General features: G+C 39.7%; 1 protein-coding gene across 3 annotated transcripts in view; it reads right to left on the bottom strand.

Moving 5' to 3' along the window:
• The window catches only part of PAX3 (paired box 3), a 136,401-nt gene that overhangs the window by 19,991 nt on the left and 104,389 nt on the right, over positions 1–12,021 (bottom strand). For all 3 annotated transcript variants that reach the window (XM_054983007.1, XM_054983008.1, XM_054983009.1), the window contains 2 exons: positions 10,884–11,089; positions 923–1,088 (listed from right to left, as the gene is read on the bottom strand). In XM_054983007.1, coding sequence (XP_054838982.1) covers positions 923–1,088; positions 10,884–11,089 — 372 coding nt within the window. The remainder of the gene's footprint in view (positions 1–922; positions 1,089–10,883; positions 11,090–12,021) is intronic.

Genomic DNA, 12,021 nt, shown 5'->3' with positions numbered 1-12,021 from the left:
CTCTGTTAAAACAATGGCCTTGTGGAACTTTTTAGGTTGTTGTAATAAGAAGGTGCTAGATATCCTAACCAAAAATTATTTTTAGATAAGTACATCTGCTTTACTACCTCTGTTCTTGCTCTCCCTCACTCTAGACTGTTTTCTCTACTTGTTTCTTATTTCTTCAGAAATTGCCCTCTTCTATGTCTCTTGCATGTCTGCTTGGAAGTAGATGCCATTGTTGGTTGTTGGGGGTTTTCCGGGCTGTATTGCCGTGGTCTTGGCAAGACTACGGCAATACAGCCCGGAAAACCCCCAACAACCATCGTTCTCCGGCCGTGAAAGCCTTCGACAATACATAGATGCCATTGTATTCAGATAAAGGAATGTAGACTTGTCATTCATGATTTATTTATTGTTTATTTTAAATATTTCTATCCCATTCCTCAACTAGGAACAGGTTCCTGCAAAAGCTAACAAAATTATTACGAACAGTTAAAATATAAAAAATTAATCTCATTTCTGAAATATTAGAATAGCCAAAAAAAATTGTAAACTAGGAGCACAGGTACCAACATCAAGAAGTAAGAAACATTAAAACAAACAAATCAGCAACATGAAAATCAACAGAAAAAAATCCAAAATCAGCAACCGTAAAAAAAAAATAATCTGAGTTGGGGGTGGAGGAGAGGGAAAATATCTGGGAAAATGTCTTAACTCAGTGCTAGAAAGACAAATCATGTACCAGGCAAGCATCAGGGAGGGAGAGGCATCCCAAAAATGAGACACTATCACTGAAAAGGTCCTCTTCACTGAACCTAGGATGAGCAATGCAGGCATGCCCTAAGCAGTGATGCTAATGTTTTCTTTCCGTAGTAGATTACAGTAAAATAAAGACATAGTAAAACCACCACCCAAGAGAACGTCCTGCTTCCTACTGTACCTTGTGGAATAGAGGTGGGCTGGTAGGAGGATTCTGACAGTTGGTAGGTTGGCAGAGTTGGCATGGCAGTGGGTGGGAATCCACCTGGGATCAAGTGGTTGAAAGCCATCAATTGATTGGCCCCTGCTTGTTTCCTCCATCTAGCTCGACGATTACTAAACCAGACCTACAAATGCATGAAAACAGAGAGGCATGAGAGATAGTGCTATAATCAGTTTTAAGTGCATTCAACAATTGAAGCTCATTTATATTACTCACTTTATATTTCCTATGAAACAATTATTTTACTTCTTAGAACAAGTATTCTCAAACTTTGTCACAGAGAGCCTGCTCACATCAGGAGTAACTTTAGTTCATGACCCTTCCCATTTATGACCAGTAGAAGGTAGAATCAAATACCTCTGGATGGACCTCCTAAAGATCTATGGTATCTTCACTAATGCACCAAACATACGTCTCCCATCTAAATTAACTGGGAGACTCAAACTGGTGCAAAATGCTTAGTTCAAAGTATTGGTTATCACATACAAAGCTCTTCATGGCCTTGGTCTGGCAAACCTATGGGACCGCCTCCCTACATATGTGTCTCCAGGGCGGCTTTGCTCATTCAAAAAGGGTCTCTACAGGTGCCACCCTGCACATGGGCAAAATCAACAGTAGCTCGTACACAGGCTTTCTTTGTAATAGGCCCTACCCTGTGGAACAGCCTGCCTGAGGAGGTCCCACTCTCCTAGCTTTCTGCAAACAACGCAAAACCAAATTACTCATAAAGGCTTTCTACTCAAGAGGGCTGGATTGTTGGACGGGATCTCAGATACTTCGCTAATGAGTTAGGATAGGAACCATGGACTTTACCACTATGTTGTATTGGTTTCCTGCGAATGCAATACCTTGTAAACTTGTACTGTTTACACTATGGCATTGTTTACAGAAGTGTTATTGATATTGAATGTACTAATCTCACACTATGTAATCTGCCTTGGGTCTCAGAGAGAAAGGCAGGCTATAAATGATATTAAATAAATAAATAAATAAATAAAATATAACAGTTGTTCTTTGGCTCTCTACACTCCAACACACAGCAGTTCATCTTTACTCAACCCCCCCCCTCACACACACACACACAACAATTGCTCTGGAAAGTAGGGTGATACAACATCTAAGCATGAGACTCCTGGTAATACAAGTAAACCAATGAGGATTGAGAGGACCATGAAACATGCAAAGAGAGAGAGAGAGAGAGCAAATGAACTAGAGCATCAGAAAACTGTGACGCCCATACAAGATGGCTTTGGCCACAAGGCCGAGAGAAAGTGTCAGGGTGAACAGCAAGAAAAGAAACTAATTAATTATGCACCATCTTTATCATCCGTAGGTCATGTTTTCGTACACATTTCAGCTTTCTATTGAGCATTTTGCAAATTGAATGATAAATGTTTGTTATTCAATAGTAGACATGGGCACGAATTGAAATACGAATCAAATTTTGTCACAAGTTGGGCCAATTTGTGTTTCACGAAAAGGTGTTTTGTGGGGCCACGGTTTTCACAAAATTCACGACTTTTTGGCCCAATTTGTCCGATTCATAAACAATTCGTAATGCCAGACAGGCTGGCGCTGATCCATTGATTCCCTAGGCAACATAGGCCCAGAACGTCGGCAGACCTTTGTTGCCATTGGAAACCCAAATCTTAGCAAACATAACCTTGACAGGCAGCTCTCCTTGCCAACTGGAGTGTTTCCATTCTGCCTTATACAGCGACAAGCAGGGGGGTTAATCCCCTAGGCAACTGAGGAAATGGGCCTTCTGTAGCCATGGGAACACCAATCTCATCCCTCCCAACCCTGCTCGGCAGGTCTGTCTGCCAACCACAGACCTCCTGTTCTGCTCTATGTGAGTGTTTGTTATATAAGGCAGAGCTCTCTGCCTCCTGCTTTTCAGTCCCAATAGACAGAGGAAGAGGGAGGACCTGTTGCTAGGAGTGGAGTGAGAGAGTGGAATTGAGCTTTTGGTGGCTGTTGCTTTAAAAGAGACTGAAAAGCCTCTTATTTCCAGCTATTGGTCTTGCTGGGAAGGTCTTTGGATTGTTGGGTTTTAGCAAGTGTTTCTGTTTCAGTCATGAAAGAGTTAAACTATGTGTTACTTACTTAATTAGTAAATTTGCATGTAACCACTAGGGCCTTGAGCAAGGATTCCAGCCATAGAAGGGGAGTCTCTAAGCATAATGAAGTAGAACTAGGATTTTCTATTAGACAATTTGTTTATTGGGGGGGGGGGGCAATTAAGTGATGCTATGTACTGAAGTTTTATTGCTCTTTGTTCTCTCGCTTGTTCTTGTTTTGTGTTAAGATGTGGCAGTTCAGTCTTCAGTTCTCTATACTAGTAAGATGTAATCTACGTAGCATTTATTATTTTCTTCCAAAGTAACTCTATGTTTATCCTTTTAGTAAAGTATTCTTACAGAGCTACACTGGAGTGTGTGTCAATTCTCATTACTTCCAATGTGCAATCACTGCATTTACTCTGCTAATTATCTTACATGGGTGAGGGTACCTTTTTTCCTCCACCCTACCCCACCCTAGTCTCAGGCCTTTGCCTGGCTCTGGGGCTTAGCTTAACTGAGTCCTCCCTTATTTTTTCTTTGCTTGTCTTTGTTTCTACTTAATTCTTTCTCTGTTCTTTTGAGGGCTCACACTCTTGTTGTTTCCTTTGGTTTTATTTTGTGCACCTCTCCCACCTGGGCAAGTGTCTGTGTGGTAGTTGTGGGTAGTCCCCACAAGCCCAGCCTCAGGGTCACTGCCTGGCTCTGGGGCCCAGCTTTGTGGGTTCCTTGCCTGAGGGCCTCACTCTTCTGTTTGCTCTCTCTCTTTTTGTGCATTTCTTTGGTGCATCTCACTCTTGTTTTGTGCACCTATTTTGTGCATTTTACTTTTATTTAGAGCACCTCTTCCGCCTGAAGTCTCCCTGCGAGTTTGGCATCTCTGGGTATGAAGGGGGCCATTGAAGTGCCCCAGGTTCTGATGAATCAGGAAACTAATGAATCGTATCACGAAATGGGACAATTTTATGGAAGTTCGTGATTCGTGGAACACGACGAAATGTGAAACTCTTGTTTTGCTTTTTCCCGTTTCATGCCCATCTCTATTCAATAGCTGGATAATAAATATCTCTTATATACATGACTTTTTCCCTGCCATCTTCTTTTCCCATCATCATCATCTTTGTGGCAGCAGAAGGTTCTCCTGGTTCTTGTATCTCTCTTGAGTATCCCCAGTTCCTTTAGAATTCATGATTTTCTCTCTTCTAAATCCCCTCCTTTTCCAGTTCTCACTACCCTTCCCTCTCACTCTTTTCATTTATAGCCAATGAACTAATCAAAAATTAAATAAATAATTCTGGTATACAATGAAGAAAAAAGAGAGTACATTTTCTGGTTTAAATTAGATGTGTCTTTATCAATGCACCAGTCTTTGGATTTGATACGTATTTGGCATTCATCCTTGTAAAGCCCGGACTCTGTTTAGAGAAAACTTTCCTCTATTGTCTTGCTGAATTCCTTTTTCAAACATTTTGCCCATTTGAAGAAGAGATCTTGTTGCCTTAAAAGCACATTGGAAACTCTCTGTTTAGGATAAGGCAGTTGAACTGTCAAGGCCAATTTTGCTAAGACAAGCCTTAAGGAAGAAGTGTAGCTTTGAAAGAGCTGGCCATTGCCTAGGAAATATGATGTTGCCTTGTTCGGTTACAAACTACTTAGGGAAAAAATGATAACAAAATGCAAGATGTAAATATCGGGAGTCTGAGATAGAAAAGGTCTGCAAGGTCATCTTATCTATTTTTTTGGCAGAGCTGAATATACTTAAATAATTCGTCCAGTCTAATTTGAATACCTTGTGTGATAGTAAAGACCATTACCCACAGGAAACTGATGCTCTCTGCAATTCATAGTTAAAAATATTTCTTGTTACAAGACAGCACTTTTCCACTCTCTCTCTAGGCTACAAAGAAACCTTTGGTTATGTATCTCCAGCCTCTAAAATATACTTCTAAGCAGAAACTTTGACTTTATATGGTCAGAAGAATCACATCTGATATTGGTTAAAAACTGAGTGCTTTCTGCACTATAAATACTGCATACAGAAGTTCAGGATTAATATGATTCAGGCACCAAGGTGGGTTGTAACATATACTGACAATTTTGAAATGATCCTAATGGAACATTTTCTTTTCCAATATACAAAAAAAAGAAACTAAGTTGTACATAAGTTGTTTTCAAACTGGCAATTTTAAGGTTGAATATTTGCCAGATATTTGTTATCTAAGGGTCAAGCTACAAGTGATGAATGACACTTGAATGGCAAGTGAACAGACTCACGTGTATTCCTCAAAGCAACTTGATCAAGTGGAGAGCAAGTGGAGCACAAGTGAACATAGAGGAATACCCGTGAGTCTGTTCACTTGCTGTTCAAGTGTCATTTGTCACTTGTAGCTTGGCCCTATGATCCATATTTGACATCTGATGGTATTGAATATCTGACAACTGATGTTTGGCAATATTAGGTTTGATGTTTGACAATACGTTGCGCTAGTATGTAAAACTTGAGAGTTTTTAACCAATAGCACTTAATATAAATATTTCATTTTACCCTTCTTCCAAAGAGCTTAGGACACCATACATGATTATCTCCATATCTGTTTTTTTCTTCATAACAACTGTGTGAGGTACAATTAGCACAGATAGAAGTGACTGGCCCAAAGTCATCCTGTGAGATTCATGGTTGACTAGAGTTTTAATTTGATTGTGAAATATCAATAAATCAACACTAATTTTAACCAAGTTTATAAGCATTAAAGAGTTATGGTACAGGAAGGTGTTAGGGGAATTTATATAAGCACTAGCTTGATGCCTGTGCTTCACTACAGTATTTAACTACTTTAAATCCAGTTATAATATTTATGGGTATGTAAAAAATTTTGGTTGGGGGTGGGGGTTGAGTTGGCTTTTATACTATAATAGCGTAGTACCTGAGCTTCACAAAAGTGTTTGAATAAAGTGAAGCATGTTGATGCCTAAAACTGATGAAGTGAAGTTCTAAATGTAACATTTATTGAAGAGATTTTTAAAAGGAAAAGATTGTAGTGCAAGAAATAAAGTGAAAAATACGAACAACCATTTTTTTTCTACTGAAGGACCTCTTTGTAGACCACATTGGTGGTCTTCCCCTCAGGTGCAATTCTCCCTCAAGTCAATTCCTGCCGCCTTCAGTGTCTGGTCCTGGGACTTGTTGATTGTCATAGCAAAACAGGCCTTGAGAGGGAACTACAGTCTCTTGAATTCAAAGAGGTTCTCTGATGGTATGAGTGGTATGCATGGTATGAATACTGACTGCCCCCCCCCAGCACTGCTGGTGAACAATGTGGCCTCATGCATTTGCACCACTGAGTCCATTGATCTGTACTCCATTTCTGTCCCTTCGAGGGAGTTAAGTTGTGCTTCATTAATGATGGCAGCCTTGTTGTTCTTGGGAGTCAGAATGGCACACTTGCACAGCCCATCCATGGATTTCTCCATGCTAGTGGCAATATCAGGGTATATCTTGGCTGTTAGGTCTGCTAGGGTCATCACTACTGTGCCCAGGCCTGCAGGGATGGTCACCTTTCCCCTGGACTCAGGACTTGCTGGTACTTGACCACTACTGCTCAATGCACCGCAGGAGTACGATGTTCATATTTCTTTGCCACATCTCTAAGTTGCTTCCTCCTTTTAGCATCAGTATATCTTACACAACATCTGCCAGGAGTCTTCTTGGGGGTGGTAAGAGATGATGGCTGCGAGAGGTGTGAGGTGGAGTTGGACTGAGGGAGGGGTGGTATGGTGGTAGGGTTGCCAGGTCCAAGTTGGGAAATTCCTGAAGATTTGGAGGGTGGAGCCTGGAGAGGGTGTAGTTTGAGGAAGGGGAGAGGGCTCAGTGGGGTATGATGCCAAAGAGTTCACACTTCAGAGCAGCCATTGTCTCTAGGGGAACTGGTCTTGGTTGCTTGGAGATCAGTTGTAATTCTCAGAGATCTCAAGCTACCATCTGGAGGCTGGCAACCCTATGTGGTGGGCACTTCGGCAGGTTCATGTGAGAGACTCACATTGAAATGGCCCCTAGAAAGGTTGTGAACCATTTCCCCATGAACATTTAAAAACTCAGTTGCCATACTTATTTTTATATAAAATCCCTATTCAGGAGTCTTGTACTGTCTTTCTTCAACTGTCTGCAGTTTCCTTGACCTGATTTTTACCTCATAACACAGAGTTCCACAGCTGACCAGTCCGGGGGTGCGGGTACAAGCAGGCAGGTCCCACAATAGGGTTGCCAGGTCCAGGTTGGGAAATTCCTGGAGATGTTGGGGGTAGAGCCTGGATAGAGTGGGGTTTGGGGAGGGGAGGTGCCTTGAATGGTATAATATAAAGTCCACTCTCCAAAGCAGCCATTTTCTCCAGAGGAACTGATCTCTGTCACCTGGAGGTCAGTTGTAATTCTGGGAGATCTCCAGCCACCTCCTGGAGTCTGGCAACCCTACACTACAGGGAGATTGGTAACCCTAGTGAACTTTTAGGGGAAGACTGGGAGGTGCATTTTACATCAGGACACATTCAATGACTCCCTTAGCAACTGTTTAGAATATTGGGCTGAGCCCCAATCAGGCCACATATGCAAATGACCTTGAAAGGTCAGCCCAATCAGGGAAGAGTGGCCAAGCTGGCAAATGGGAGTAGCAGGGGGGAGCAGCCTGCAGCCTGCCAGCCACACAGGGAAGCTGTATCCCTATGGGAAAACACATTTTACCCCTTTTTACCCCCTTAGGGGGCAAATTTCTTAAAATCCCTTCTTAGTGAGCCCCTACATCATGAAAGGAACGTTCTCCCCAAATTTCAAGTTTCTAGATCCAGGGGTTTGGGCTAGGCATTGATGAGTCAGTCAGGACACTTGTCTTTATATAGAGAGAGATATACCTTTCATTTTAAAGTTCTTGTAACTTTGGTTCTTGCGGAAAGGATAATCAGAGTGAGCCTCAGCTGCCTCCCTCCCTTGCCCTTTGCCCTACTTAAACTGTGCTGTCATTGTAGAATTTGCAACTTAGGTAAAATTAGTGAGACAAGGGAGGGTGTTTTGGATAAACGCCATGATTTAGGTGGGAGAAGGACAATCTGAAGTTCAAACTGGCCTCAATTTGAGCTGCAAAGGCCAACAGAAAGAGTATTTTCCTCCCCAATGCTAAAAGTGTACAAAAATGGTGATGCTCAAGAAAATAGTAGAATGTGATAAAATGGAGGCTATGATGGGAGCCAAAGCCAGGAAATACATGAGATCTCAGAGGCAGGAAAGTAGTCCAAGTATAAGTATATGAACAGCTGTCACAACAATATTGTGGAATAATAGCCTGAACCCCTGACTTAATCTGTAAAGTGAGAAATGCTGAGGCTCACCTTTGTTTGGAAGACATCACTCCTAATCATAAATGGGCTGGGACTGGCTGTAGAATTTTCATTAAAGAGAATATGTGCTATGAACATTTTCCTACCAGAAGCATCCCAAGCAATGGTCACATAGATGGTGCTTTGACAAATATCCATGATACTAAAACTATGTCCCATTATAATCCTATTTCAAATTAAGCTCCATCTAAACCTGAAAACACATCAAGTCATGCTGGGGAATATAGGGATGAAGGAAGCTCTGTGGAAATCAAGTATCTAGAGGTTAGGCTGTATGAGCTAGTACGCATGGGAGTATTAGAATTTACTCCAAAGTGAGGTACCACTACATATACATTCTACCTTTCCAGATTTTTGCCTTACTAAATCTAAACTATCCTCACTATCTCAATATCTGTAAAGCCCCAAATATTGCAATCAGTTTATATCATAAAAATTAAGTGTACTTAGGTATATATTGCATAATTTATTCAAGGTGCAGGCTATGAATCTCCTTAATTTAGATCTAGGAGGAGATTTTTTTTAGGTATATGGTTATTCACTATGAACATTAATATCTCTCCTACAGGATGCAGAGATTGCTGGTAAGACAAAACTGAGGGTAATCTCCCTAGAGAGATTCTGTATCAGTTATGTAAAATATGGACAAACTTTAACAAGTATCCACAAGTTAGGCCACTTAAACTTCAGTTCATGTTGAATCCCCAGAAGGTTTTGTTCTGGTATTTTAATCATTGATTGACTGGGCTTTTTATCCTTCCATGCTGTTTTAAGCAAAAAGTCCATATGTTCAACATAGCAGGGAATTTGCTAGGCTGTAGATCACAGAAGTGAGTGTGAGACAAGATGTGTCTCAAGGGAACCCAAGGAAGCCATAAGGAATGTAAGAAGTCACAGGGTTAAAGCCACATTAAGACAGCTGTTATGTTAATGAGACTTCTGCTTTTCTTGTAGCTGTGGGTCACTGCTTTAAAAAAAGATGAACATTTCAGTGTTGCTTTTAAAGTTCACACATACCAAATTATATGTTCAAGAAACCAAAAGGTCTACTTCTAATTAACTGAGTTTGTAAAAATTCCCAAACAAATAATTTTTTCATGCATAACCAATCAGTTCTCAATTGCCACATAGACATTCAATTCTTTTTGAAAATCCATCTTCTGTTTCTGAAGCATGTCTTTCAGCTAATGTTTTTGAGATAATGAAACTATGCCCATTGAATTTCAAAATGCAGTTCATACCCACATTAGATTTTCCTTCATAACCCAAGTTAGAAGAGTTGTAAAAAAAGAGATTAAAATGAATGAAATGTAAGTTATCTAGAAAATGAACTCAGTGAGAAAACTGTAAAGGACATTGGAAGTTCAGGTTTTGAAAAGCCTGAAACATTTTACATATAAGTTTTCAAAACATAATGTCCAATTTTCCCCATAGTTTTGCTGGCAGACATCTTTAATTAATTTTTCAAGACAACTTTACTTTTGTTCATTTTAATATTGATAGGAAGACATCAAGGGTAGCAAACTGTGAAGCTGTGAAATTTTATTGTTTTTCGTGTAAAGCATCACCCAACAAAATGCATGCATTCAGCTACATCAGTTCTGTCCAAAACTTAATAATCAGTTATTAATTTATTTGCCTCTGATTTGAGATCTAATTTTGAATTACATTTCAACATTAATTGTTGGTTATAAATATCTTATAGTACTATCCTATGCAAAATTATACCATACAAAGGTGATTATTGATGGTTGTTGTGGGTGATTATTCTTCAAAAATAAAACAGAGACAGTTTTTACAACAGTGGTTTTAGGTATAACAAAAGTAAGAAAGCCAACTTAATTTAGCAATTTTCTTTCTTTCTTTTATTTATTTATTCAACTTATATACTGCCTCTCCACCATGTTTGATGTTCAAGGCGGTTTACAACATACATTTCAGAATCTAAATTGATAGAATCTAAAATTCGATTTCTTGTTCAAGCATCAGTTTTCTGTGTTAGACACCACTGATCAATGGAAACATTCTGGGTGATTACACAAAGAAATAATTAAAAACTACATGAACATGGGAAAACTGAGAACTACATAAAATGAGCAAAATTATTTTTAAAAAGATCTAAATACTAAAGGGCTGACTCAATCTGCTGACTCATTTCCTCATCTCAACCCAGTGAATGCCACTCCAAATAGGGAAACTCATACCAATGGCAACCCAGCAAGTACTTAACAGGAGGGCTGTGCATGTTAACTGATGCATGTAAGAGATAGACTGGCTCAACTCCCCCCCACCTCCCTACCCCCCATAAAAAAAAAACCTCTGGAAAATTTCTTTTTCACTATGTCTTCATTATGTCACACAAGTCTGAGAAAATTCATCCATATAAGAATGGATACAAAAGAGTGTCAATCTTTCTGCTCACCCACCAATTAACAGAAAATGGACTGTTCAAGAATCTTTTAAGTAATACTTGCCTGAACCCGAGCTTCAGTGAGTTTAGCCCTTTGCGCAAGTTCCTCCCGGGTATAAATATCAGGATAGTGGGTTCTCTCAAAAGCTCTCTCTAGCTCCTCTAACTGTTCTGCTGTGAACGTTGTTCTACTACGACGTTGTTTTCTCTTTAATGGTAAATCTGGTTCTGAATCTATGTCAGATCCTTCATCTGACTGAGGCGCAGAAGCTAAAAACCAAAAAAATGAACGAATCAATTAATATTTGGCTGTTAGAGGAGGAATCAAGCATTGGTTTAAAGTACAGAAAGGGAGGAGGCATTGAATGAAAATGTTTTATTCAAATAAGTTCAGATCATCCACTGAACCAAACAAGGACCATCATTGTCTGAGAGAGCTGCAGCATAGTTAATTCAAGTGAGTGACTAATTCTCAATAGTTCCTTCAATGAATATGGTCACTTTTCTTCCTTGCAGAATATCTCCAGTCAGATTCCAATTTCCTTGCCTGGGTTATATATTCAAATGTATTCAACCAGGGGTTTTTTTTTAAGTCAGTTTTGTTAACAGACCTTAAATATTTGAAATCTAAATCTTGTAGCTTTCATTGTCACTGTAATCATTAAAGTTAAGCACAATGGGTGCTCCCAAAGCAAATAAACACGTGTTCGTTAATTTAAATGTTCAAGATGAACTTTCAACTAATTAAAAGTTATGCATCCTGACAACTGAAACAGCTACATTTAGCAAGCGAGTTAGAGCTATGAATTACCTCTCAGGAGATTTTAAAAGTTCCTGTGGCTTTTGTAATGGGCAGTAGGCCAGAGCTGTTCCAATGGCCACTTAATTCCACTTGTTTCCTTAAACAGAATAAATACAGTAGAAACCCAATTTTAAAAGTATTTGCTCAGTGAGTAGTATTTGAGTGTAACTAAGAACACAAAGCCAGAATAGGAATCCTGTTTTTCTCCTTCAAAAGAGATCATCTTGTTCAGTAGCAGCTGTTTTACATATTCAGTATTGTTGAATCTATGTTTGAAATACATCTAATCTGTTTACTCAGCCCTGCACAGAAGGAAAGACCAAGTCCTTTTACACTTAGCTCAGCTGAAGGCTTTATAAATGTTTGGAAAGACACAAGGATAGCTGTTGCTGACCCAGAA

This window comes from Eublepharis macularius, chromosome 6 (genome assembly GCF_028583425.1).
Source record: "Eublepharis macularius isolate TG4126 chromosome 6, MPM_Emac_v1.0, whole genome shotgun sequence".
In the NCBI taxonomy this organism is placed as follows: domain Eukaryota; kingdom Metazoa; phylum Chordata; class Lepidosauria; order Squamata; family Eublepharidae; genus Eublepharis; species Eublepharis macularius.
Note: the sequence above shows the minus strand (reverse complement) of the source record. Positions and strands in the feature narration are given on the sequence as shown.